The sequence below is a fragment of the Pieris brassicae genome, chromosome 2 (genome assembly GCF_905147105.1).
Source record: "Pieris brassicae chromosome 2, ilPieBrab1.1, whole genome shotgun sequence".
Classification (NCBI taxonomy): domain Eukaryota; kingdom Metazoa; phylum Arthropoda; class Insecta; order Lepidoptera; family Pieridae; genus Pieris; species Pieris brassicae.
Genome location: NC_059666.1, coordinates 17,626,955 through 17,653,109, shown reverse-complemented (window position 1 = coordinate 17,653,109; position 26,155 = coordinate 17,626,955). Strand labels below are relative to the sequence as shown.

Here is a 26,155-nt window from a genome sequence, read left to right as displayed (position 1 = left end):
ATGCAGCTGCCTGAAATACACGGGCCGCCTCCCCTCGCACCTCTGTGGGACCGAATATTGCGAGCCCGCGCTCTACCACCGGATCTCGACGTCCAACTCCTTTATATCGCTATCAAGGATCGACTCACTCATCCGGAATGGGAAGTAAGGCTTCACGCATTAAGAGTGCTCGCTGATCTTCTACCTCTCTCAGGCAATGCACTTTCATTCCCTTTTGACCAAGTTATAGACAATCTGGGACATACGTCGCCGAACGTTAGAAAAGCTGCATTGGATGCGCTCAGGGTTTTTTGCTCCCACTGCGAAGAACCAGAATGTGGGGCACGGGCAATACTAGATAAGTGTTTCTATAACAATATTCGACCTCATTCCGCAGATTTAAGTTTTAAAATAAACGTTGTGACTGGTTTAGTTTTATCTATACCAACACTTTTTGGAATTTTAAAACGAAGACATAGAGACCTCGACATATTTCCGGTAATTGAAAATTTGGGTGATAAATTGTTCGATTCTATGCATAAGGACGCTGCTTTGCGATCTTTAATGAAACTGCGTCGCGTGTGTGGACCACGTGACTACGCCCTGTGCTTTTCAAGGCTGGACCCAAGAGTTCAAGATAAATTTCGTTACTTGTGTGAAATGTACGACGAAGATTCAATGGACGTATATTACGGACCAAGGCGATCTCGCAATCAAAATGTGTTACATATTAATAGAATTTTAAATAATCCAGCAACAATACCCATCCATTTCTCTACTGATTCTTCATCAGACGATTCATATAAAGTACCGATGCACAATAATAATTACGCTAAAGTAATAATAGAGACAGAAATTAAATTCGATTCAGACACAGCAATTACAATGACAGTCTTAGAACAAAATGAAACCGAATCTGAGAAAAATACTGCAAGTGATGATGAATGTTCTAGTGACGATCGTTTGTTCCTAAAGTATAGTGAGGAGGAATCTGAAGAAGATGCAGATGTTATAGTGAAAAAAGTGCGTTTCGGTGGAGAAAGTGTAAAAATACGGACGCCGGATAGTGATAATTTGTTAAATAGTGAGGATGATTCAAACCAAAACAATTCCCAGAGTTTATTAGAAAAACTAAACGAGGAAGTAAGTTTACCAGATAGACCATCCATATTAGACAAGGCTAACGAAATAAAACGAGAAGCTGTTGAAAGAGAAAATCTTGCACCTCCTAAAAAAAGTGGAATACCGCTACCAGTAATCCAAAAACAAAGAAAAAGTTTGGCTTATGTGAGCAGAAATGATAATAGAATAAAGTCAAAATCTTTAAGTGAGCTGTATGATTACTTTAACGGTAAGAAAAAGAAAACCATAGAAACGAAATCCAAAGAAAGAACAGGTTTTGCCCTCACCCTTTCTGAAGTGAAATCTCCTGAGAAGGTTTCTAGTCCTGTGGAATCACATCGAGAAGTTGAAGTATTACATAACTTACAAAGGAGTCCCACCGTGTCCCCAAGAAGACCACAAACCCACGTGACTGTTGATACTGATAGGCGAGTATTTTTAAAGCAAATAAACAAAATTAGTATGTGAACCGCCTTACATAACTCAAATCTGCCACTCCATTATTGATAGTAATAATAATATTAATTAGATTCATATTCTTGTGATAACAGTATATGGGTGTTACCTATTTTGCCAACTTTCTTTGTAATATATATATATATATATATATATATATATATATAATTTAAACGCCCAAACTGTAAACGTACTTTATCATTGAACAGATTCATACTGGATTTGATCGCATCTTCTCCTCCGGAATCACTGCTTATCTCTCCGAGGCCAACTTCCCCCCTACAATTACACTATGATTGGGAGGCCTTGGGTGTAGTACCAGAACATATTGTAGAACAGTTGCATAATACGGTAAATATGAATAAATAATTAATTATGTTTTAATAAGCACTAATATTATGAAAAATAAGCTTTCGCTTAGTCTTTCGTCTAGGGACAGACACATTGTTTTTTTTAATGGACATTATGAAATCAGTTTTAATGTTTTCGAACAATATGTTGTGTATATGTGTATAAGACAAAAATTTCTAAAATAATATATCCCCGTAAAAGTTAGAAAATGTTAATTATATTTAAAGGAAACCCCTAGGGTCTAATATTATCTTTTCATTATGCGAGTAAGTACTTACTAAAGTCATAAATTCGCATTTATATCCGTTAAAGAATTGTTATTTTACCCAGGGTATGGTTCAATAGAGGTTTCCCTTGACCTGTCTGGCCGAAAATTGTCCTTTGCATGCTAATTTTATTCCCTTAGACACAATAAAACGTTGAGTTTAGATATTTTGAGACGATAATTTTGATTACGTGTTAAGTTACCTAATGTTTTCTGTTTTTATGACGTGCAATGTAATGTTACTCGAATAGGTTTCTTATATTTGGCCTCAGCTTTATTTTTAGATAGTCGTAATATTGTACATCTCAAAAGCAAATGTTTACACAATGTGTGTTTGTCAAAGTCTTTAATGTTATTTGTAAGATTTATTTTACAAAAAACGTAACGTAATTTGTCTCACATATCTATTTAATACATAAGTTCACATTTCTATCGTCGTGTATCCTGAATTTAAAATTAAAGTACCACAGGAATGTTGAAAGTTTACTACCTGAATCTGTAACCATGGAGTAACAGTTACAGTTTGTTCATAATATAATGATATAAAACGATCGAAAGCTATTTTTATTATATTGATATACTTGTATATATTACATAGATTTAATATACTTAATTACTATTGAGTAGGAAAACTGGATATCAGCTGTAAAGGCAGCGGATCAGCTCCACGGCGCATTATTGGAATCAGATAATGTCGCTTTGCTGGAGACCGCTGCGCTTTCTCTTGTGCAACATATGTGGGCCCTTAGTGATGCGGTATGTATTCAAGTCAATATCGAATATTTAACTTAAAAGTTCGTGGAGCATGAGGACAACATATAGGTCTGACTAGTGTGATCTGCCTTACATCCCACACCCAGATATCTGGAGCCTAATCAAATATGTTGGAATGTAATGTGTCATAAATAATGTAAGTACATTGTACAAGCTGGAATAGGAATAATGAACATAAGCTATTGCGATTTAAAACATTTGAAATGATGTAAAATAAATGTTTCATCATATGGTCTACATTTTCTTATCATTATTACATTAGTAAATAAGGGCTGTTGATTATATTTTTTCCTTTGCAGATACCAGCAACAAGAGCACCAGCAGAGGGAGTTGTGTGCTCAATGGTTCGTAATGCAAACGCAGATTGCATAAGACAGCTGTTGCCAGACCTGTTGCGCAGACTTTCAAGGGAACCAGCACCGACTGCCTTACCCCATGCCCTATTGCTGAGGATTTCATTACATCATTTGGTGGAATTGGTTTTCGACCAAAATATCATCACGGTAAGCTGCAAAATCGTAGTATGGTCAATGGTCATGTCAAAATGATTTAAGGCGAAATTAAGTATATTCAACTATTACTCTCTAGCTATATCTTAGCACTACGTATATATTCAAATAAAGATTCAGGAGGAAAAATCATGAAGTTGTTAGCCTTTCAATGTCGTAGAGAAAAATTATACTAACAGTTAAAAATCCTGCAGGAGACAGATTTAAATAAACTGGAAGCCGCCCGACTTCAAGCCACCATGTGCCTGGCTAAGGCGGCGGGACCAGCTGCTGTTTTAGCTGCTGTTAGGCGTTGTTCAGCTGCCTTACCCGATGCCAGCATGTTTTGTTACAAAGTAAGTTATTTTACGATTTCATTTCAACTTATGAAAATAATAACTTTATTAAAATATAAGCCACTCTATTAATAACAAAAAATGTATATAAATTTTCGTTTCACCGCACATTTCATGTTACTGTAAAATGGCTTTTCATTTAAAAAAGGATTAGCTTTCCGTAAGATTAGTAGTTATTTAGTAATGAACAAAAATGGATAACATATTACTCAAAGGACCATATCCATGCAACATATTATATTTAATTTATACATTTCTTTAACAGTTACGTGACAAAATCAACAAACCGCTGGAAAACATACAAATCCATGTTTCGAGGTATGTTGATTGATGATCAAGTATAATTATAGATATTATTAGTTTTTTATAAGAGTTTGCTCATTTTCCTATTAATTACTAGTCTATTAAGGAATTATGTGATACTTAGTATTTGATAAATGTTTATATTATTACTGTATAACATTTTTATATTTGAGTATTTAAGTTCCTATTAATTCACAGGATCTTGATTCCTGTTTGATATATATATATCAAACAGGAATCAAGTGAAAGTGTAATATATATTACACAACTACAAATTTGTAGGACGTCTCAGCTACCTATACCGACCCGTCGTCGTCGAGCAATGTCTACTCCAACTCCAGTTCCAAGGCCTAGAAGACTGAAACCCTTACCTGACTCTGCACCATCGCTGGGTAAGAAAATATCTGGGTTATATTTTTTAACCTGAACAAACAAAACAAGCTTGTATTATTCATGTATTAAGACTTATAACATTAGATACATCTATTGTTCTATTAATAAATATAGTTTTAAAGTTTTTCCATAGATTAATTTCTTCTGTATCTAGTACAGCAGAAGAAGAAACATTGGGCTTAGCTAAATCAAACTTTTTAAAGAAGAATTTTTTGACAATAACTTCATGGAATTCCATAATTATCAATATGGCTTATTTTCTTAATGAAAAGACATTTTTGATGGAGATTTAGCGTGAGAGTTAGCATTGCTTCTCTTTAAAGTAAATAATTTAAATTTAACGATATTAGAGTGGATATCTTTTCTTTCTTAAATAAACCTACCATAGTATGCAGTCATGGCATACGAGAATATTAAAATCTACTCAAAACAATTATTATTATTACGCTTTCAGCGCTTTTAATTTCCAATTTTCAACTGATTATCGACACAAAATGGATGTTGTATTTTATAAAATTCGAATTTGTCAAATAATATCATATTTTACAGGTATCTCTTCTCCAGGAAGAAGTTTAGAAGTTAGACCAATACCTAGAAAACAGTAAGTGTGTAATACTATTGGAAATTATTTCAAGTCTATTTTTATAATACTTTTATTAATAACTACTCAAATAATTTGAGTTGTAGATATAATATATAAAATTCGTTATTTAGGTTTATATATCATTATTGTTTCATTATTTCAACACCCAGAAACGGAAAGGTACATAATATTTATTAGCCTCGGCCTTGATCTGAGGGAAAACTTACAGCTGCCGAGTAAATTTTTCCATTTATTTAATTAAGGCTTTAATAAATCATCAAACGACAGATACCTTCACGGATTCTCTGAAGTATGAAAACAATAGAATCCGTGTACATGTATTCGTTGTAAAGGAATGTACATTATTGACGGTAAATAGGTTTTGCCATGCGATAAAAAATCTGATATTAAGTCGCCAGGTATTTATATGCATAGGAGGTGTTTTAATACGATACTAGATAACACTTACAAACATCAGATTGTGTTTATGATGAAAGACACAAAACTGTGTTTTATTGAAAACAGTTCATTTTTTACTCAGAAGGGGGTCATTACTTAAATAATTCTAGTCCTTAGTGTAGTAGATTCATTAAGTCCTTGATTACTTAAGCAAACCATTAGCTCGAATGTTCAAGTGTTATTAAATGAAATCGGAATCATTGAACTCCCTTAGGCCCTTTTGTTTGCTTGCGCACTTTACTATAATCATACCGTCATGGCCCAGACATCTTGCCGGTAAATAATTACTTTTAATACACACCTAGTGTCGTACTAAAATTGTACCTACTTCATATGACCCCTTTTAGTAGTTTTGTGTATTCTTACGAGCTTCACATGTTTTGTCTGTAAATCTGGATACTTCCTTAATTTCTTAAAATTAACAGTTAATAATAATGCAATTATTAAATATAATACATAACGAATAAAAAATTAAAGCATAAATGTTTAAAATAGTAAAGATGTTAGTCATAATATATCCAAATTGTCTACGCAAATGATTAGCATTCTTTTTAGAAAAGTAGTTTGTATCCGTTGCTTAGCAACGAAAAGAACAACGGCTTCAAATATTAGCTGGGTCACACATCACTCAAGAACCAGTGAACTCAATTGGGTCACCGGGTCGACGTCGGTAAATTATAAAATACCAAATCATTCTAATCGCTCCAATAGTATTATTATCTATTCAAAAAATTCATTGAGATTAGTCACGAATAATTTGACCACGAAATTTTAGTACATCGCGTGTTTGTAATCTAAATAAAACAAAAAAAATATTACCTACTCCACGCCCATTCAAGGCACTCATAGACGACCTATTTCTGCTATCGACAAATCGCTCTACTTTGAAATTGGCCGGCTTTTGCTAATAACTCTTTAATAGGGCCTAAATACACGAGTTAGGCTTACGTAATATTGTGAAACCGAAATAACATTGAATTAAAATGTACCCTATCGAATTGGAAAAGAAAACAAACATTGAAACTTCCGTACTGTTTACCATTGTTTAGGGGATTTGATAGCTATGCGTTAAAATAGATTGGTCTTTAGTAAATATTAGCGCGGGTGAGTGTGGCTAGCGTCAGTTGCAGAGTTGGTTTAGTGCACGGTGGTGGTATGCGGCGGCTCTGCTGCTGCGGGGGCACACCCGTACGCCCCACACCCATCTGCGCCCCTGACCTCGTAGCTGACTTACCCCTACATACGCGGTATCAAGACCGAACAATAATTTAAATGAACACACTCCTGACTTGACTGCTTATTCAAACTTTTCTGTTACAGAGATACAAGCGCTAACACAAATTTACCGGAAGAGATAATAACACCGGTAAAAGAAAAAGACAAAACCGACGACTCTTCAACTTTTGAGAAAATTGAAAATGAACCTGAAATAACATCACAAGCTCCCAGCACACCATCGATACATGTCGAGGATTTTTCTGAAAAGACTCAATCGTCGGGAAGTCTAAACGCGTCCAATATATCTGAACAAAAAGAAAATGTGTTGCATCAGTCAGATGAAGCCATTTCGCAAAAATCTGAATCAATATCTAACAAATCAGAATCAATGGACCAAATTGATTGTCGGCCCAAAAGTGAAAAGTCTATCTTAGAGCGCCGAAAAAGCGGTTTTTCCACATCGTCGATACGAAGCATATCTCTGGAACAAGTCCCGCAGAGACATGAACGGGATATTCGCACTGCACTGGCCGAGACAATAATACCAGCTCGGCATGAAGATTGGGAAGCTATAGTTAGCGCATTAACTGAAATCGAAAGGCTCGCGAGGGATGAAACGGCTCGGGCCCCGGCAGCAAGCTGGAGATCTGTTGTCCGAACGGCTTCCACTCATGTAAGATCATTACGATCAAGAGTAGCTCGTGCTGCGTGTTCTGCTTTAGGAAGTTTGTTTGAGTCCCGAGGAAAAATCTTAGAGTCAGATGTCGAAGAAGCCGCTGGGGCGTTACTAGAACGGTGTGCTGATGCCAATAGATTTTTACGTGCAGAAGCCGCAAATGCACTTGGACAAGTAGCGTGTGGCGCAGGCTGTGCAAGGGCTGGGGTGGCTTTAGCCAGAAAAGGAGCTACACATCGTGCGGGACCAGTAAGAGCCGCTGCAGCACAAGCTCTAACACGTTTAACAAGGCATACAGGACCATCGAAAATTCTAGATCTTCCACCTGAGCCACGTATCGTTATTCTGAGAGCTGCTGGCGAGCTCCTTGGTGATGCTCACCCTGAGACCAGGCTTCACGCCCGACATCTGTGTATTTTATTGTCAGAAGACCCGCGTTTTCATCAAATGCTGAAAGACTCAATGCCACTTAGCCGGTACCGTGCAATCGAAAAATATGTAGAAAAATTACGTTGTCGATAGAGAAGCGAAATAAGGTAGTTTATACTAATATACCAAATAAAGTTTACCCCACTGCCTTTAACTACTGTTGTTTAGATTTAAGATTTTTTAAGCTCTATACAACTGTAACTTTTTGAATAAATTATTTTTAAAAGAAACTTAATGTAAATAATAAATGTAAATAAAAATTAAATGTTTAGGTAATCAATTTTACCTAAATAATAGAAGTAATTGACTATTTATTTTTATATCTTTATTATTATATTCAATGACTGGATAGTAGATCGTATCCAGTAGGCCACCGAAACATTTGTGTTTCAAATTCAAGGTCGACTTTAGCAGGAAACTTACAGATCTAGGGTGGCATAAGAATCTAGTAGGCAGATTTAACAATTGTAAACGACAACGTTTAGTAAAGCAAACCATCCTGACTCGTGACAATGTAAAATAGACAGTATGTCATTCAAACAAAATTATCTTTTTTAAATACTTACCAGATTTTATCTTTTGTATTAAAATTTCTGAGATGTAAGAATTAAATTTAAAAAAAAACCTACAAATGGCTATTCGGCCAGAATTGTCAACAGCATCGCTTATAAAATTAACGTCTTTTTTATGCTGGAGTTGGTCTTATGTTTATTGCGCGGCAAAAGTACCAGGAAAGAGCCCCGAGTGGTACTCTAGGGCAGTGACCCTACTGCATGGCAGCGTAGCAACTGCAGCAGGGCTCTGGCAATGCAGCGTATTTAATCTAACCCGAAAACGGCTTACCAGTGAGTAGCCAACTAAATTTTACTTTTCAATTCTGTTCCCATGCTTTGATTTTTTTATGTACATTCTTCGATAATAAATCGCGGACAAATATTAATTTGATCATATAATATATGCGAAAATATGTTCTTATGATATAAGTTTGTAATTTAATGAATCCTTTGGAGGCGGATCAAGACTCATAGTTCGCGCTTAAGTCTTATCTGACCTTACCCTTAGATTGATATGTACGGCTGACCATAAGAATGAACAGCACTTACTAATATTATTAGCTAAAACATAAAAGACTAGACTAGACTCTATATCTTAATGTATAAATTTAACATGTTCTGAAATTTTAGGTAAAATAACCACGGCGCGTTACGCTGTGATGGTTTGGTCATGGGGTTATTTTGCATTTGACCTCCTTTGGTGTATAATATATTGGACAGATAGTTATGTAATGCTGGTACACCATATAAGTGCTTTAATAGCTGTAAATATATACATGGACAAAGACAACACTGGCTGTACTTTTGCCTGTACATTGGCATTAATGGAAATTACAAATCCCCTGCTACAAAGTAGATGGTAATACTTTTTTGTCTAGGTTATAGTAGTAATATTTACATCTAAAAAAATGTGGTTATGACTTGAAATCAGAAACAAATTCTTATTAAGTCAATATTTCAGGTTCTTGCGATCTGAAGGATATGAAGGAACTATAATATATTATGCAGTGGAAATAGTATATTTAATTCTATTTATTGGCCTCCGTGGCATATTTGGGACATATTTGACATACAAAATATTGCATTCAGATATGTTTGACATGGATGAGAAATTAATTTCACTGGTCTTCTATATAGTATCCCTTATCTTCATTTCAGAAATTATAGGCTATGTTGCCTACAAATATAAGACAAAAATTGTAAGTAAATTTAACTTGCAACATTTTATTAGAGGGTTTAAAATATTAGTATTAAAATATGTTTGTTTTATATTTAAATAAATGGTTAAGATAACAATGATGACTTTTTGATGCTTCTTTTTTCATCAAAAAAAAACATTAATAACTATTCTTTTAACAATCAGTTACTTTTACAGGAAGAATTCAAGGGATTTCTTAATGAAGTTGGCTATATTTTAAATGGACACTGGTGAAAATACAATATAGCTGTATTAAATGCATGAATATAAAAGTTATTGATGTTGTCATTTTAATTATACCTTATATACAATAATAGGTAACTCAGTGAATGGTCTTCTAAATTGTAATTTTTTTAATAAAAGTTACTATTTATTCCACAAAACAATATTTTAGTCCCCTAATGTTATTTATAATTAGTCTCTTCTATAATTTCTCGACCTTTTCCTATCCTTCCAGTGGCTTGAGTACTTTTTTGAACTTTCTTTGTGTCTATTGTCATCTCTCCCATGCTTTCTGTTATCTTTACTTTGATATGGGTGGTGCCTATGCAACCAATTTCCTTGTAAGCTAGCCATAACAAGCTCATGGTTAATTTCACTTCTTAATAATGGCATGGGTCTTTGGCTATTGTCTTTAATCTTTTCTGTCATGGCAGCAAATTGCTGGACAACATTTTGGTTAGGAATTTCAAGGGGTATTTCATCACCATATGCACGAATAGACGGTGGTAAAGGAACCATTCGCCCTCTACAATGCATTGATAATGCTTTATTAAAAAGAGCTGTACCTCGAAATAAATTCAGTGCATATGGTACGGACACTTCATGTCTGTATGTTATAAATGCAAAGTTCCTTTGTCTTCCATCTCGATCTTTAACAATTTTTACTTTTTCAAGTGGGCCTGCCTGGAAAGAAAAAAACAAGGCATTTTGTTATATTGGTCAATCTTGCATACTCTTACTTACTTACTCTTCTTACTAATTCAACAGTAACATACCTGTAAAAACAGTTCATAGAGAATTTCCTCAGTCACTTGTTCCGATATGTTACCGCACCATATCGTTTTATTATCCTCTTCATACATGATACTCAAAATTCAATATCATTTGTTACCTAAGCACCAGAAAACTTGAAAAAACTTCTTATTTATGCGAGCAGGAGAAACACAGTTGACGTTGTAATTATAAAGTGCACAGGACAATGCAACTGCAGTTTTAGTTTATTGATATTAAGGTAAAATTTGTTTACTAGAGCCAAATGTGTCTAAAAGTAGAAAATATGTACTCAAAATTATTGACGCTATTTTTTTTTATTATGTATAAAAATATTAGTAAGTTCACGTCATAATTGTCAAAACTCAGACATCGCTGTTAAACATCTAAATGTATGACTAGCTAATCTGTGCTAGTCATCACCACAGAACATATAAAAACAGGTTAAGCGTTTTTAGGACTTTTCTTCCGGGCTAGTTTGTCCTTAGTCTATTTTATTTTTATTATTCTAAGTAACACAAGAATAATTGTATGACGTATTGATGCATAATGAGGATGTTTTTCAAATTTAAATTGACCTAAAAACGTTTAAACTGTTTATTTATTAAGGAACACCAACAGATTACATGTATACATTTTCTAATTAACAATATTGGGTTTTATTCTAGCATGCAATCTAATAATAGGTGTACACAACATTGACTCTAATAAATTATAGCGGACAGAGTTACTTAAGTATTTGTATCTTTAAACATAAATAAATTGAAACGTGGAAAATATTACATGACTTATGGCTGAGATGACTGAATTTTTTTCTTAAAACTAGGAAGTGAGTCATAATACACGTCAAGACCATATCTACAATTACATTGGTTAAAATTCCTAAGTATTCTACTGAGGGGCGCATGTTTACCTAGATTGGTTAAGGGCTGTGGAATGACAAAAGTATCAGTCTGTCTTCTTTTTGCGTTGATTCTAGGCACTACGAAGTAAATCTTTTTTAAAATATCTGGACAAATAATCGTGCCGTACCTCAATTTGTACAAAAACACCAGGTCCACAATCATACGACGATCCTCGAGAGTTTGCAAATTGAACTTCTGTAATCGATCAACATAATCACTTCTGTAGCAAAATTTGGGGGTTTTGTACGCTAGGAACCATGTGAATGTTCTTCAAAAGTGTTATAGAAATAGAACATAGTCGAATTAATATGGGCTTAGTTTATTTTGGTTTTATTTAAAACACATTGGTTTTATTTTATACAGTAGTACCTAGTTTCATAGACTGTAAAATATGTAATTGTCAAAAACACAATCAAATCTGTGGTAGAAACTTGCTTACTTAGAATAATCATATGATACAGTTGGACAAGAAATATAACAGAAACTAGATATTAATTAATTACATTACTAATTTAAGTGTCAATTTAACTTTTATTTTAATAAATGCCATAATTTATACTCCTATACGTTCTACACGGTAATCGTAGGTTGTTAAAAATAAGGCCTAGAGCTCAGCTCCACAGAATGGCATTCCCTGTATGTATTTGTGCTCAATTAAATTAGCCGTAATAAAATTGTACTCATAACTACGTAAAGTTTTTGGATTTCTTCTAGTTTAAAATCAATACATCAAAATGGATGACTCTTGTAAATTTCAACAAATGCAAGATGAAATGTCCAGGTAAGATATTCTTCACATGTTCTGTAATAAAATTAATTTGAAACTAGCAAACATAAAATTTTCTTGAAACTTTAATTATTTACTGGTTACTAACAGTAAACCTTTATCATCCACATTAAAAATACATTCTTCCAGATTTGAAGCAGAGATTTCTGGGTCGGGAGGACCATCTATGCGTCCTGTGATAGGCGCAGCTACATTTGGAGCCGTACAACAACAACTTGAGCGGTCATTACCTCCCCCACCACCACCACCAGCTTTATTAGCATCGTTTGACCATAGTGTTTTAAGTGCCAGGATGATATTCCCTACTGGTGCCCCACCTCAACCCCCACAGTCTATGATGGTACCTGCCTCTGTGAGTAGAAATTTGACTAGTCCAATATACTTAATACTGAAGTAATATTGCATCAACACCTTATCTCATAGCATTCATAGTAAATATTCACTTTAAAAAATTATTACCTTTTCTCGCAATTTACTTTATAATCACATTTGTTTTATATTTTCATCCCTGCTAAATATGGAGTTATAAAAAATAAATGGCACTACAACCATTTTAGATTTGGGCCTCAGATTTCTGTATTTGTTTCTTGATCAGTTGTTAATCTATTAGGCAATTAGGTGATCAGCCTTCTGTGCCTGACGCACACCATCAACGTTTTGGGTCTAAGGTAAGCCGGTTTCCTCACAATGTTTTCCTTAACCGTTCAAGCGAATGTTAAAATGCGCACATAGAAAGAAAGTTAATTGGTGCACAGTCGAGGATCGAACCTACGACCTCAGCGATGGGAGTCGCACGCTGATGCCACTAGGCCAACACTGCTCACATTTGGAGTTATATTATTATATATTTTATTTAAATTTATGTATATATAAGATAAGAAACAATCTTATGGGTTCCATCAAAGCATAATTTATACCATATTGTGAGGCTATAATAAAGTTATGTATTCAAATGGATTTTAGGTTCAAAGACTTCGTCCGCCAAGTGGGCCAGGAGACTATACTGCGCCTATACCTTTCCTAAGACCTGGACTTCCAGGACCACAACTGATTCCTCCCCCTCCTGCACCACCAAAGCCACAACCAGTTATTTTATCAGCTGCACCCAAGTTATATAAACAGCCCAAAGATGATGATGATAAAAAAGAAAGCAAGAAAAAGGTATGTGGTTAAGAAATGTACACAACTACACAAAATTATGACGAGGTAATAAGTTAACAATCTTTGGGTATTATAATACTATTATTTATTTTGAATTAAGTCAAAATCTTCATAGAAAATGATTGATAAAGTCATATATGTCATCCCTGACTTGCCCACATCTAGTTTGAGGTTATTACTTTGTGAAAATGGTTTCGATTTTAATCATGTTCTTGGTTTTATTTCCTCCTTATCTAAACTTATGAGAATATACAGCTGAAGGTTTTTTTTTGTTAAAAACAACAGCAGGGTTTCCCGAGTTCAAACCAAAAATTATTTTTGTGTAGTTATTAAAAACCAGTAACTATTTTCCTCAACATAGGTAAAACAGTGTGAGGCAGCTAGAGAGAACTTTCTTCTGTATTGAAACATAGCATTACAGCCTACACTTAAGACTAAAAAAAATTTCAGAAGCGGTCTCGTCCAATAACTCCACCTCCAGAAATTGAAAAGCCTTTAACTCCCCCTCCAGCTCCACAGCCGTTGCCTGTACCTGTTTCGGTGTCTGAGACTTTGGTGCCTAAGGCAAAGAAAGAGAAAAAACATAGAAAGGTAAGGACAATTTTAGATTATATGTAGTCCTGGAGATAAATGGGCATCATGTCTTAATATGTAAACAAAATGTTGTTAAAAATTGCTATAATAATAAGGTTCTAACATTTACTGTCATTGATATAGATACAATGTAACCTAAATTTGGTTTTTCAACTGAGATGATTATATTGCAAGTCTATATAATTGTATGTTCTATCTAATATTTGAATTGCATCTAAATATATAATATTAATCATCATGACAATCATTGTATTCTGCAAAAAAAATGATTTTAATTAAAATGTTTTAAATACTAAATGTATGTGAAAATATAATGTATTAAAAGAAAAAAAATTTTTTCCAGGTGGTAAGGACAGCAGGTGGTCAGGTGTGGGAGGACGTGACGTTATTGGACTGGCCTGATGATGACTTTCGCATGTTCTGTGGGGATCTTGGAAATGATGTCACAGACGAGTTACTGGTATAAAGTATAAAATGTTGAAAACGTAGTGGATAAATCTCGGCTCTGAGTGTTGGGACGCATGGGTGGTAGACGTTTTTTTAGATTATTGAACCTAAATCTAAATTTAAATTATGATCGAAAATTATCTTATTATTATTATAGTGGTGTATGGAAACTACTTAGGTAATAGATACTGTTCTCGGATTCACGATCTCTGAAAAGCCTTCGAAACGTTGAATTATGTAATTAAATGAGAAGTTCGAAGTTATGGGTTTATAAATTTGAGATAAAATCAAAGTTAAAAATCTTAATTTAAGCAAAATCATTCAGAATATTAATGTTGAAAATTCCAGGCTAGAACATTTGGAAAGTACAGTTCGTTTCAACGAGCTAAAGTCATCAGAGACAAGAGAACTAACAAAAGCAAGGGTTTTGGCTTTGTCAGTTTCAAGGATCCCGGAGATTTCATTAAGGCTATGAAGGAAATGGATGGTGAGTATGTTATATAAAATACTCCGTGGTTTTGTGGTACGGACATGGTGTATAATGCGACTGTCCTTGGTTCAATTAGTAGCAAAAAAATGTTTTTCGCTTTGGGTGCTTATGTTCGAATTATTGTTCCACACTGTGTTAAAATTAATAATGTTTTTACTAAATAACTTCTATTTTATATCTCTTATCTGTCTATTTTCTTTTTATTTATTTTATATTTCTTAACAGGTCGATATGTAGGTAGTAGACCCATTAAATTGCGCAAGAGTACGTGGAAGAATCGCGCCCTTGACGTCGTCAGGAAGAAGGAGAAGGAGAAGGCGGCTCTACTCTCTCTACTCATGTCGGCGAATAAAAGTTGACATAATTGACATTAAATGATAGAAATAAACAATTTTGTGCTTAATTTTTGCTCTATTTTGGAATAAGTAATCATTGTTTCGACAGCCACTATTAATTCTAACTTCTAAGAATGAGAACTCCCTTTTAAAAGAGAATAGTAAGAGTATATATTGTAAGAAATTTTTTTTTAACCGGATTAAAGCTATTTGTATTATTATAAACTTATAATGAATTTAAATTTTTCCGACGTTTCGCGTGCTTTACAGCGTGCGTGTTCACGGTGACTGAAGACAAAAGGTGTTGAATGTCAAAAGTATCACAGCTGTAGAGACGCATCAGTTTCAAAAATGGTATTTTTGATTTTTTTATAGAACGGGGCAAACGGGCAGAAGGCTCACCTGATGTTAAGTGATACCGCCGCCCATGGACACTCAATGTTGTTGCGTTGCCGGCCTTTTAAGAATTGGTACGCTCTTTTCTTGAAGAACCCTAAGTCGAATTGGTCCTTGTTTATCCTACGGCACTAACTAAGGAGGTTTTAAGTATGGTCCGGCAGCCATATTAGCATCATTTTCAAGTAATAGTAGTGCGTACCTGTGACTGGACCAGTTTAGTCATATATTTATTTAGTATGTTCGATCCTAATTTATGGCGTAATCGGTACTGTTCCGTGACCTTGATGAGTGTCTCGTGACCTTTACTACTATTTGAATTATTTGTGTTATGAAACTACATAAATAAAAACAAAAAGATTCTATATAACATTTATTTTGATTTCTTTGGCAACCCATAAAAAATTAGACAATATTGTACTCTTATTGAAATTATCTACGAATGTTTTACAGGCTTTTTAATAAACATACTTTATTTGCTAAGTCAGTAGCTTTTTGAGGCTTATATCGTATTATAGGTTTAGCCTTAATTCTTACCTTAAACTTAACTAAACCTTAAACTAGTGGAGACTGCTGCCTCGACCATCATAATTTTGGATTTTTATTGAAATAAAATGTCACATCCATATTTTTTCCTTAATGTATAAATTGGGAATGCCAGATTCAGGTCGCATGTCATTTAATAATTCGGATCACTCATTCTGGTGATAATTGTTAAATAGACTGTGTGAAAGGTTTAAAATATTATTATTATTATTTACTTCTAAGTGTTGTTTTGCAAATAACAGGCGGTAACTTGAATCTAAAATTAAAACTAAAGTCCCTTAGGTGACAAGTTAAAGCCAAATTAACTTAAGAAAACCCTTAAAATTACTTTTGTCCTTTGAATTACTGTAGTCAGAAAATAGAATAGTTAAAATAAACTTAAATAAAAAGCTCAAGCAACGCTATGTGGGTGTTTTTGGAACTAAACAAGCAGCAAAGTATTCCAATATTATACGCGAAGATAATTATATCACATCTAATTTTGAAACGATGGTACTGTTAGACATTGACAATTACGAATAAATTTCAAAATTGCTATTGTACTGTTATCAAGAATTAAACACATTAATAATTACTACTGACTGAAATTTCGTAAATATTTAATTTTAAATCTCATTGAAGCGATGCTAAATATAAGTCTTTTTTTTAATAGAAGTTTCCCAGCTTATTCCACCCTATTTCCTAAAATGATCTATGTAAATAGATTTGTCTTATTCTTGTTCATAATCGTTCCAAGAAGTATTGGTAGGTATGTTTTTAATCCGTCTGGAACGAAGTCTTACTATTGGCCTAGGTCGTGTTCTTGGGGGTTGAATGGTTGTAGCCGCAGCCGCATATTGTTTGTCGAGACAACAGCGATCGTCGCCGTCCGATAAGCCTGTCGTAGCTGGACAGAATGGAGCCGTAAAGTCTTCTACGCAATATGCGCCTGAGGCTCTGTGAAATTAGGAAAAATCGGTACAATATATCATTATAGGTACCTAAAATTATTTAATAGGTCTTGAAACAAAACCTTTATTTTAGGGCGTGGTGCGAATATTTTAATTCATTTGTTTCTGTGATATTTATGATGAGATGATTTAGGATGAGACTATGCCTACCAATGTTTACCAAATTACTAATAGTTTTTCCAAGTTAGAAAAGTCATTTTCATGTCTGCTGTAACTCACATTGGACCACTGTAAATATGTGATGTTGACACTTAACTAAATAAAATCCTGCGAGTCTGCTTATTATTAGCGATCTCTTCACGTAAATCAAATGTTAAAAAAAACAATATAGAAATAACAGTAAAAGAAATATAACTTTGGTAATAACTTACTGATAAGGCTAAGTGAGGCACCCGACTTTTTCTTGTGTTACAATTAAAATTGTGAAAAAAAAACCGATATAAAATGGCTCAATGCGATGTGTGTGTAATTGTAAAACAGAATAGAATCTATATAATAAATAAGTAATGAATAGAATGTACAGATACCGGCAAACATCTTGAACAAATGTCTTTGCCTGCGCAGAAGCGGTATGTAGGTATCAGTGGGGGGACTGGTTTGTGTCCCGTGCTATGTACAATGCGAAACTTTCCCCTAACTCCTTTGTTTAATGTTCAAGAAGTTTGCCGGTATCTGTACAATTAATTATTGTACTCACGTCATAGGCGCCGGTTGTCCCAAAGGCACGGGCAAGGCGGATGCTCTAGCTGGCGGAACTCTCACTGAGCAGCGCCGGCCGCAAGGGACAGCGGCACGAGGCCTGAACAGACTCTCTGCCTGATAGCATATCGACCATACGTGGCTGCAGAGGGCTACGTCTAAAAATATTACATTTTTTAAACTGTAATCTTCAGGAACAGGATCTATTTAACAGATACTGTTTAAGAAACCAAATAAAAGCCGCAACTGAACGGTGTTTAACGGGATACAAAGATAAAGTTGCCTTTGCTTTTATTTCACGAAAGAAAAATATTGGTAACACTTATACTCACTAGGTGTATCCTCACAATAGGGTTGACTTCTTCCTCCATTTAGACAGAAATCTGCATGACCAAGTCGTGCTGCTTCTCCATACCGGCCTGCATTTGTGTGAAGAACGTGGACAGCCCGAGCATCTCCAGGGTCTAGACGTAATGCGGGAGCTGATCTGATCAAAGGTCTGGCTGGGTCCAACCCTGGAAAGTTTATATATTTGAATTTTAAAAAAATCAATTAAAGATGCCAAGAAGGTTTGAATTGATATAACTTAACTAAAAGTTATTTTTGACGGGACTAAAATTTAAGATTTTTTTATTAAATCAGTACAAATTATAATAATTTTAAAAGATGGAGGGCAACGGGCTTATTATCGCTTCGAATGCAATATTCCGGCAGCCTCATAAGGAAAATACAATTAATTAATGTTATATTTAATTAAGTAATAAATATTTATCATTGATAGTGCTTTATACCGTTTACTTTATTTTTAAATATAACTCTAGTAAGAGTTATAAATAAATTGTATTTGAATTAGTTTCAGTATTGCTATGGAAATTATTATGGGTAATCTAAATTTGTAGAATTCTCGTTTAGCTTTAGTTTAGAGATTTGTACAACACAATCGACGCCAACGACTTATTAAACTATGAGTTTAAAACTTTAGTTATCCGTTTAAAAATAAATCAATTGCGCTACAACCTTTTTAGGTCTGGGCCTCAGATTTCTGTATCTGTTTCATGATTATTTGTTAATCTAATTGGCAAGTAGGTGATCAGCCTTCTGTGGCCGGAAAAGCAAGCCGGTTTCATCTCATGCTCATCATAGTTATACGTTTACCTATGTTATGTTATTACAGTTCGATATGCGAGCTGAGATATACATATTATATGGTTTGTATCCAGTTGTAAATACATGCCTTGTGTTAGTGCAAAAAACAATAACAAGAAGAAATGTAAGACACTGGAGAGAGTATGCTTCGAACCGGTCTATTTCGATAAATAACGTATTGGAGAAAGTTTGATTTATACGAGCCCCGATGCAAAATAGTTATAGTAGGGACCATATTATGCACTTTTCGCATAGCGTCATATTTTTATTATATTTTCTTTTATTATTATAGATAAGCCCCGTGACTTCGTCCGCGGTACATTGGTATTATAACTTCAAATCCAAAGAAAAAACGTACACTTATTAAATCCAAACTTTCGAAAGTTTTATTTGAATTTAACATATCGTCTTCTTTATTACATAAATATTAGAAAACGTTAAAAATTTTGATTGAAAAACATCGATTCTTTTCATCTTCAATTATACCAAATAGATGAGAGTATTAGCACAGGAAAGTACGTAGTTAAAGTGTAATCTAATCTGTGCTTACATCGACAATTGTTTACGTCACTACTAATATATAAGATACATAAGATTTCGTTTAAATGGATTTTGTAATAGATTCGTAGCCTCGATTGGTAATATTGTTTGGTAAATTCTTAGTTCAACTTATACGTAGTTACGAAACTTTATGTTTATGACATAGATTTAAATTCATGATAGTCACATACCAATAATTCGATTCATTCTGAAGTTCAAGTAATTGGACATAATTCCACACAAGTGAGCTCCTAATGAGTGTCCGACACAAGTCAGTCGGTCAGGTCGGAGGCCAGCTCGACGCAAAGTCGCAAGCGCCTCTGCGACGCACCGTGCGACTGGCCGCAAGTTGTGAACAGCCGCGACATAGCACGGAGGCTGACATAGCTGTCCCCAGTCTAGCATGAAAACGTTGTAACCGCCACGACGGAGATAAGCTAAAACATGAGAAACACATATATAAAAGGACTTATAGTTAAATTAGGTTATATTTCTAGTCGTTAATGGCATGAATTATGGTTTTAGATTCCCAGGGAAACAAATATGAAAAAATGTGTTGGGACGGTAAAGAATGCAATGTGCCCTATACCTAATTGGGGTTTGAAGATCTCTTAAAGATCCCAATTCATCTAGAGCATAAATGAATTCTTAAAATATTTATTATTAAAAATACCTGTCTTCGTACAATCTGACCCGCATGTAACGAGTATAAGTAGAAAGCGATGTTAAGAGTTCGTTGATGTTAATTGTCACGTTTGCAATGTAAAATCGCAATACTTTCTCTGATCGAAGTACGATAAGCACTAAATACATAAGGAATTTAATAAAATCTCTTTGTTATTTTTTTTTCTTTTGAATGTATAATGAAACATAGTATAGTAAGAAGATCACGTACACGTAATAGTTTACTTATAAGATCATGATTAATTATGTTTGTGTTACAGCTATTAATTGTTTCTTTATTTGAAAATATATTATAGTTAGAATATAAATTTTGTTACATAATTTATTGTTTGCTCTGCCGTCACAGCACAATAACAAACACGTAGATAGAACATAAGCCTATATAGGTTGCTATAGGCCAAGATAATTCTTAATGCCTTGGGTCAAGTTCTAGTTAGGCAGGCGTGACTGAAAATCCTCCCGTTGATTCTTGCCTAGTGCGTTTTTGTTTTGTGCCTTTTTTTTATTATACCAAGGTAACAAGGCACTAAATGCAACTGGGGTGTGGAACTCGACTCACCCCAAGCACAACCATCGGGTGTTACCACCACGGCCGCATCAAAAGATTTTGTTTAGGTTATGGTTTTTTTTATTTTATTATTATATATAGAACGGGTTCACCAGATGTTAAGTGATATCCTTGGCCACCCATGGTCACTATTAATACCAGAGGGCTAGACTTCGAATAGTCCAAATCAGTCTGCTATCATTTTATCTATGTGTATCATTATGAGAATAATTACCATCTCGAAGAACAATTATCGGCAGTGTATCGTCTCCACCAGCGTAACCGTGAATAAGTAAAATTGTTTCGTGGGAGGGCTCCCAGCTACTCTGACGAAGCCAGTCTTCACTAAAGAGGTCCACCTGTTCCACAAATGTAAATCGCATTACAATAACGAGCTCTACATTAATATCTCCCAAAACTGTTGATTTATTGTAAAACAATTTAAGTTTTAGGTAATTGACAACTTATGTTATAAATGTAGTAAATAATAATATAAATAGTAATCTGGTTATCTACACGAAACACCAAAAGCCACCAATAGGTAATTTGACAGGATAAAAATAAAGTGTTAATGAGAGTAATTTGTATAAAACATCACTTTAAACGTTTTGGGTAAAATAACTGATAAATAATTATTAATTGATCAATAAAAATTATACATCAGTCACGAGACACAAAATGATCACAAATTATTCGAATCGACGATGATTTAGCATGCTTGTAAATAATATGTCTTCGCCCGTGTAATCCTAATACTGTCTTGGAGTTTAGTTTCGTCGGAGACTGTTATTGATCGAAATCTAATACCTAGGTAACACTGAAAATGACTGGCAAGTTCTAAACATTTTCAGTGTTACCCACGTATATGTGTAATTAAAGAATGATAAATCGGATTTTTGAAATTTGGAATGTTTCATAAAGCTTAGATTACAGATTCTATGGTCACTATGAAATAATCTGATTTAGTTTTTAAAAACCCCACAAATAGCCTCGGGTAAAGTAAACCATTGAATTTTTTAAACTTAAAATGTGTTAGGTACCGTTAACTTTGTACACTTTTACAACTGTACATAAAATATTGGTGTCCCTAAAGCAATAACTTAATGAGCTTCGCGCACCAATACAGCGATTTTACGATTGCGAGATAAAAAATCTTTTCTTACTGGTATTTCCAAAAACAAGTACAGTTAAAAACAAGTTACCCTGTAAGCTTGCTGATTATTGATTAAATACAGTATTGATTAAATATATTAATATACCAGACAATATACATTACTAATACCTTGTGCTCAATATATTATATTATTGTCGGTACTAACATAGATTGCGGTTAAATCGCCGTGACCTATGGATTTAATTTCTATAAAAATGGCTTATTATATTTATTTCATTTATACAGTAATTACAATAAGTAAGTCCGCTAAAATTGTTCAACTTGCTCATCAATGGCTTAGCAATTATAGCATAGATATATATACCGGAGGTTTGGGTGCGGCTCCGAATTCTACATCAGTAAACTACCAACTTGCCTTGATATTTCAGCGAATTAGAAATGTGTCAACCCGAAGGGTAGAAAATTATTTGTTTAGAAAACATTTTATTTGGTTATCGTATCTATATTTTATGGTGACCTCACTTAAATGTTGTCTTTAACTTAAATTTTATTCCGTTCATACATAAAAGTTCGCGTTTTAGCTCTGCACATTCTTGTCTAACAAACGGTAAAACTACCCTTTTTGAAGTGAAAATTTTCTAATGCTAATTAGAAGAAAGTTTGCGGTCTATTGTAGGTTTGACAATTAGTATTCTTGAGAGGCTTTCTAACGGGTGACCTGTGTTTTTGTCCTGTCGGCCATGACATCGTTCTACATCAAACCGTAAACCCTTAGATTTGATTTAAAATCGGTATTCGGGGTTTTTCGTAAATCTCCGATGAGACATTAGTTATATATTTAGTTTCGTGTTTACTTCCTTAAGTAACTAAATAAACATCGGTATTTCAAATGAAATATATACTAAATATTGTTGTATAAAATTACTAATATAAAATATGACATACTTGCAATTGGGTTGAACAGAATTTGAATTTTAATTAAGTATTACCTTACCATAAAACAATGGCTTTATACTGGTAGTGTTGGATGTAAATATGTTTCGTGAGAAAAAAATACAACAGCAATACAATCATGTACTAACGTAAAAGTTTTAACTATTTTAAACTACTTATAATATTTGCAAATGTAGCCATTGCCATTTAGGTTTGAAAATATTTTTATTTGTTTTTGTATGATAAAAGTAATGTGAAATAATAATTAATGCAATACATTTGATTTACCTATTTGCGTATTTATGTTTAAAGAACTTTATTTCTCATTACAAAATTATATTTTATTTACATGAGAAATTTAATATTATGAGCGAGATACACGTCCCAATTTTAGTTCACTACATTCACTTTGACATGCATTTTTAATGCCCCCTTGAATCTGTCAAACACACCAATATTGCGAATTTTAGATGGCAACCGATTAAACATTTGCACACCCTCATATTTACGTGGATTCATTAAGTACTAAAAAAATGGGAGCTACACGATGGGAGAAACATGTAAATATTCTAGGAGCTTTTTATTTAAAGCTAACATTGTAAACTACAGTCTACAGACAGACATCTAACTATATTTATTTATATAGTTTATATAACATAAATAGTAATAAAATTAAATTAAAAAAAACTAAAAACCGGCTTAATAAAATAATATCAAGCCGCGACATAACTCAACGCTAGTAATCCTAAAATCTGTTAAAACTGAAAAATACAAAATCTAAAATACGAAACATCATTAAACACCGATAAAACTCATATTCATACAAACTAAATTTAATCATAAAAAGCGTATAAATAAATAAAAAACATGAAAGTGTTTGGGATACAGTCTGTATACCGCATATGAAACCGATTTTAAGTATTTACACAATACTTACAGTTTTCTTAGACGGTTCAGCTTCTGTGTACAAATTTATAGTAACATTTGGGTCGGGGCATGGCTCTCTTTCCCTCTTCCATACGCAATCTTCCAATGTAGAGTTACCGAAACTATCACTATTCAAAAATAGAGCCTCTTTTATCGGCTTCCGTTGACATAATACGCCTGTAAAATAATATAAATGTAAATGTTAAACATAGCATTTAAAACCTTATTAAAATGATGAGTATGTTATTTATTTTATTATAGAGACGATTATTATATTTTATTCATACGAAAAATCCGTTAAAACAATTTTATTTTTATGAATTCAAATTAATAGGCCGATTTCAAACGTAACCCGCATCGCACAGTTTTACAAAAGACAGGAACATAATTTTAAATAAATTAATTTACCTGAAAAAAACACGAGAGCGGCAGCAACTTTTGTTCGAAACAGCGGCATCCTTGCGCCCGCGCTCGCTACGGCACACTGCGTTGCGCAGGAGGACTTGGCGGGGGCTATTGGCACTGTCTCTTGTGTGCAATACTGTCACTGAAATATTGGAAAGTACATAGTTATACTTACATATATACGGCGGCACACATATAAATACATTTAATAAGCCCCAAATCCTTTAACAGTATATGGGGACATGTATCCGGCTGTATCTAACAACAAATAGCAATAAATAAATTATTAGAAGATTTTTCTTTTTACTTAAGAATTATGATTTTGATCATGCTTATAACAAAAATTTATTTCTATGAATAGTTTAAAACACATCGCACTCACTCCTTCTTTAGCAGTTTTATTAAATTGTTAAGGGCTTGCGTACCCAATAGACTTGAGCGACGACTTCTCAAGTCTTGCGTTCGAACCTTAACTTAACTTAAATTTGCACCAATGGATTTTTCTTCATATATGCATAATTAAAACTTTCCCGTGCGGTGAACGAAAACATCTTGAGGGGTCCTGCACGGGTTAGACTCAAAATCTACGACGTGTGTAAGGCTAACAATCTACTTACTTATATGGAAAAAATAAAAATACGAATACGGAAAACGATCCAAAACGACTTTATAAAATGTATCACCTTAAGTATAACACATGTAAAGATGCGTGTGAACATTTTAAAATTGATACTTTAGACTCTCAACGAAAACAATACGATTTATTGCTACTACAATAGATTCTAGAAAAATTGCCCTTCCTAATTTCTGCCTACCTGATTTGTAATCGTGCTTTGTTTCGGTCCTCAAATCATTCATCAACACTAACCATGCAAAAAACTCAGTTTTGTATCGCGCAGCCCGGGCATACAGTTTGTTTAAGCTATCGCGGAATATTGTTACAAGGAGTATTAAGAATATCCATAGCACAAAATCACCTGCATCATGAGCATACTCCACATACACACCATCACGTACTTACCCTCACTTTTACACCATCCCAAAACACAGCCAAGTTTGGTATCTTTTTTTTTTTTTTTTTTTTATTAAATAGGGGGCAAACGGGCAGGAGGCTCACCTGATGTTAAGTGATACCGCCGCCCATGGACACTCTCAATGCCAGAGGGCTCGCGAGTGCGTTGCCGGCCTTTTTTTATCTCTTAGTTAAATGTATAAAATATTTTTACTGTTTGTGTAATTTTGTAAATTTTCGAACCTTTTTGTAGGTAAATATTATGGCTACATTTTTAGTGTAATTGTTTGTTAATATATATAATTTTTTTATTACAAAATAAATAAATTAATAAAAATACTGCCAATACTGTACTGTGTATTTTAAATATATTGTATTAATTGTAAATTCTTGGTAAGTTATGGATTCATTTTTTACGCTTACTGGAACTAATATTGTGCAATAAGACTTTTTCAATATTAAACCATAAAATTAAATGATATTATATTAGATAAATTAAGTACGTTATGGAATTTATCAACATTCCAAAGTTTGAATTGGCCAGGTAATTTTAGGGTCCTCCGTTATATTTCTAATCTAGCAATGCGTTCATAAGTTCACGTTGACGAACTGTATTTTTAAAAAATATAGTATAGCAATACTAGATTACATTATTTTATCCAAAAACAAAATGTATATATATTTTGAAAGACTAAAAACCTACTTACTTAGCTTAGCCTTACCTATTACAATTCTAGATACACAGATAAGGCCTTTTTGCGAACAACATATTAAAACATTTACTGTCTTTCCGAATACACTAAACGAATGTAATTTAATTACTTACTAATAGAGTATAAGAAAAATGATATGTCGCTTCTAGCGTTTAGGTATAAGCAGATCGATACGTATGCGTGCGCGCAGGCAAGATGAAACGCCGGTAGTAGAGCGAGACATAAAA

The 26,155-nt window shown here is 33.7% G+C and overlaps 5 protein-coding genes across 5 annotated transcripts; 3 read left to right on the top strand and 2 right to left on the bottom strand.

Annotated features, from left to right (window-relative positions):
- On the top strand, positions 1-7,981 carry LOC123720221. Its single transcript, XM_045676760.1, has 9 exons — positions 1-1,529; positions 1,767-1,908; positions 2,801-2,929; positions 3,247-3,450; positions 3,651-3,791; positions 4,057-4,109; positions 4,377-4,486; positions 5,037-5,088; positions 6,850-7,981. Exons 1-9 carry the CDS (start codon positions 1-3, stop codon positions 7,943-7,945), a joined length of 3,456 nt encoding a protein of 1,151 aa, XP_045532716.1. The 3' UTR covers positions 7,946-7,981.
- Positions 7,982-8,320: 339 nt separating this feature from the next.
- On the top strand, positions 8,321-9,880 carry LOC123720657 (TLC domain-containing protein 5-like). The gene is made up of 4 exons (XM_045677359.1): positions 8,321-8,697; positions 9,037-9,265; positions 9,368-9,605; positions 9,782-9,880. Exons 1-4 carry the CDS (start codon positions 8,484-8,486, stop codon positions 9,836-9,838), a joined length of 738 nt encoding a protein of 245 aa, XP_045533315.1. The 5' UTR covers positions 8,321-8,483; the 3' UTR covers positions 9,839-9,880.
- LOC123720658 (RNA-binding protein 7) lies at positions 9,421-10,939 on the bottom strand. Its single transcript, XM_045677360.1, has 2 exons — positions 10,603-10,939; positions 9,421-10,510 (listed from the first exon to the last, which is right to left on the bottom strand). The coding sequence occupies exons 1-2, from the start codon at positions 10,687-10,689 to the stop codon at positions 10,019-10,021; spliced, it is 579 nt and encodes a 192-aa protein (XP_045533316.1). The 5' UTR covers positions 10,690-10,939; the 3' UTR covers positions 9,421-10,018.
- Positions 10,940-11,935: 996 nt separating this feature from the next.
- LOC123720734 (RNA-binding protein 42) lies at positions 11,936-15,384 on the top strand. The gene is made up of 8 exons (XM_045677466.1): positions 11,936-12,138; positions 12,217-12,283; positions 12,419-12,641; positions 13,253-13,450; positions 13,901-14,041; positions 14,388-14,504; positions 14,840-14,978; positions 15,207-15,384. The coding sequence occupies exons 2-8, from the start codon at positions 12,237-12,239 to the stop codon at positions 15,338-15,340; spliced, it is 999 nt and encodes a 332-aa protein (XP_045533422.1). The 5' UTR covers positions 11,936-12,138; positions 12,217-12,236; the 3' UTR covers positions 15,341-15,384.
- Positions 15,385-16,138: 754 nt separating this feature from the next.
- On the bottom strand, positions 16,139-26,125 carry LOC123720353 (pancreatic triacylglycerol lipase-like). Its single transcript, XM_045676919.1, has 8 exons — positions 26,042-26,125; positions 24,207-24,345; positions 23,809-23,975; positions 21,060-21,183; positions 19,785-20,030; positions 18,240-18,422; positions 17,906-18,065; positions 16,139-17,194 (listed from the first exon to the last, which is right to left on the bottom strand). The coding sequence occupies exons 2-8, from the start codon at positions 24,253-24,255 to the stop codon at positions 16,969-16,971; spliced, it is 1,155 nt and encodes a 384-aa protein (XP_045532875.1). The 5' UTR covers positions 24,256-24,345; positions 26,042-26,125; the 3' UTR covers positions 16,139-16,968.
- Between the last annotated feature and the right edge of the window lie 30 nt (positions 26,126-26,155).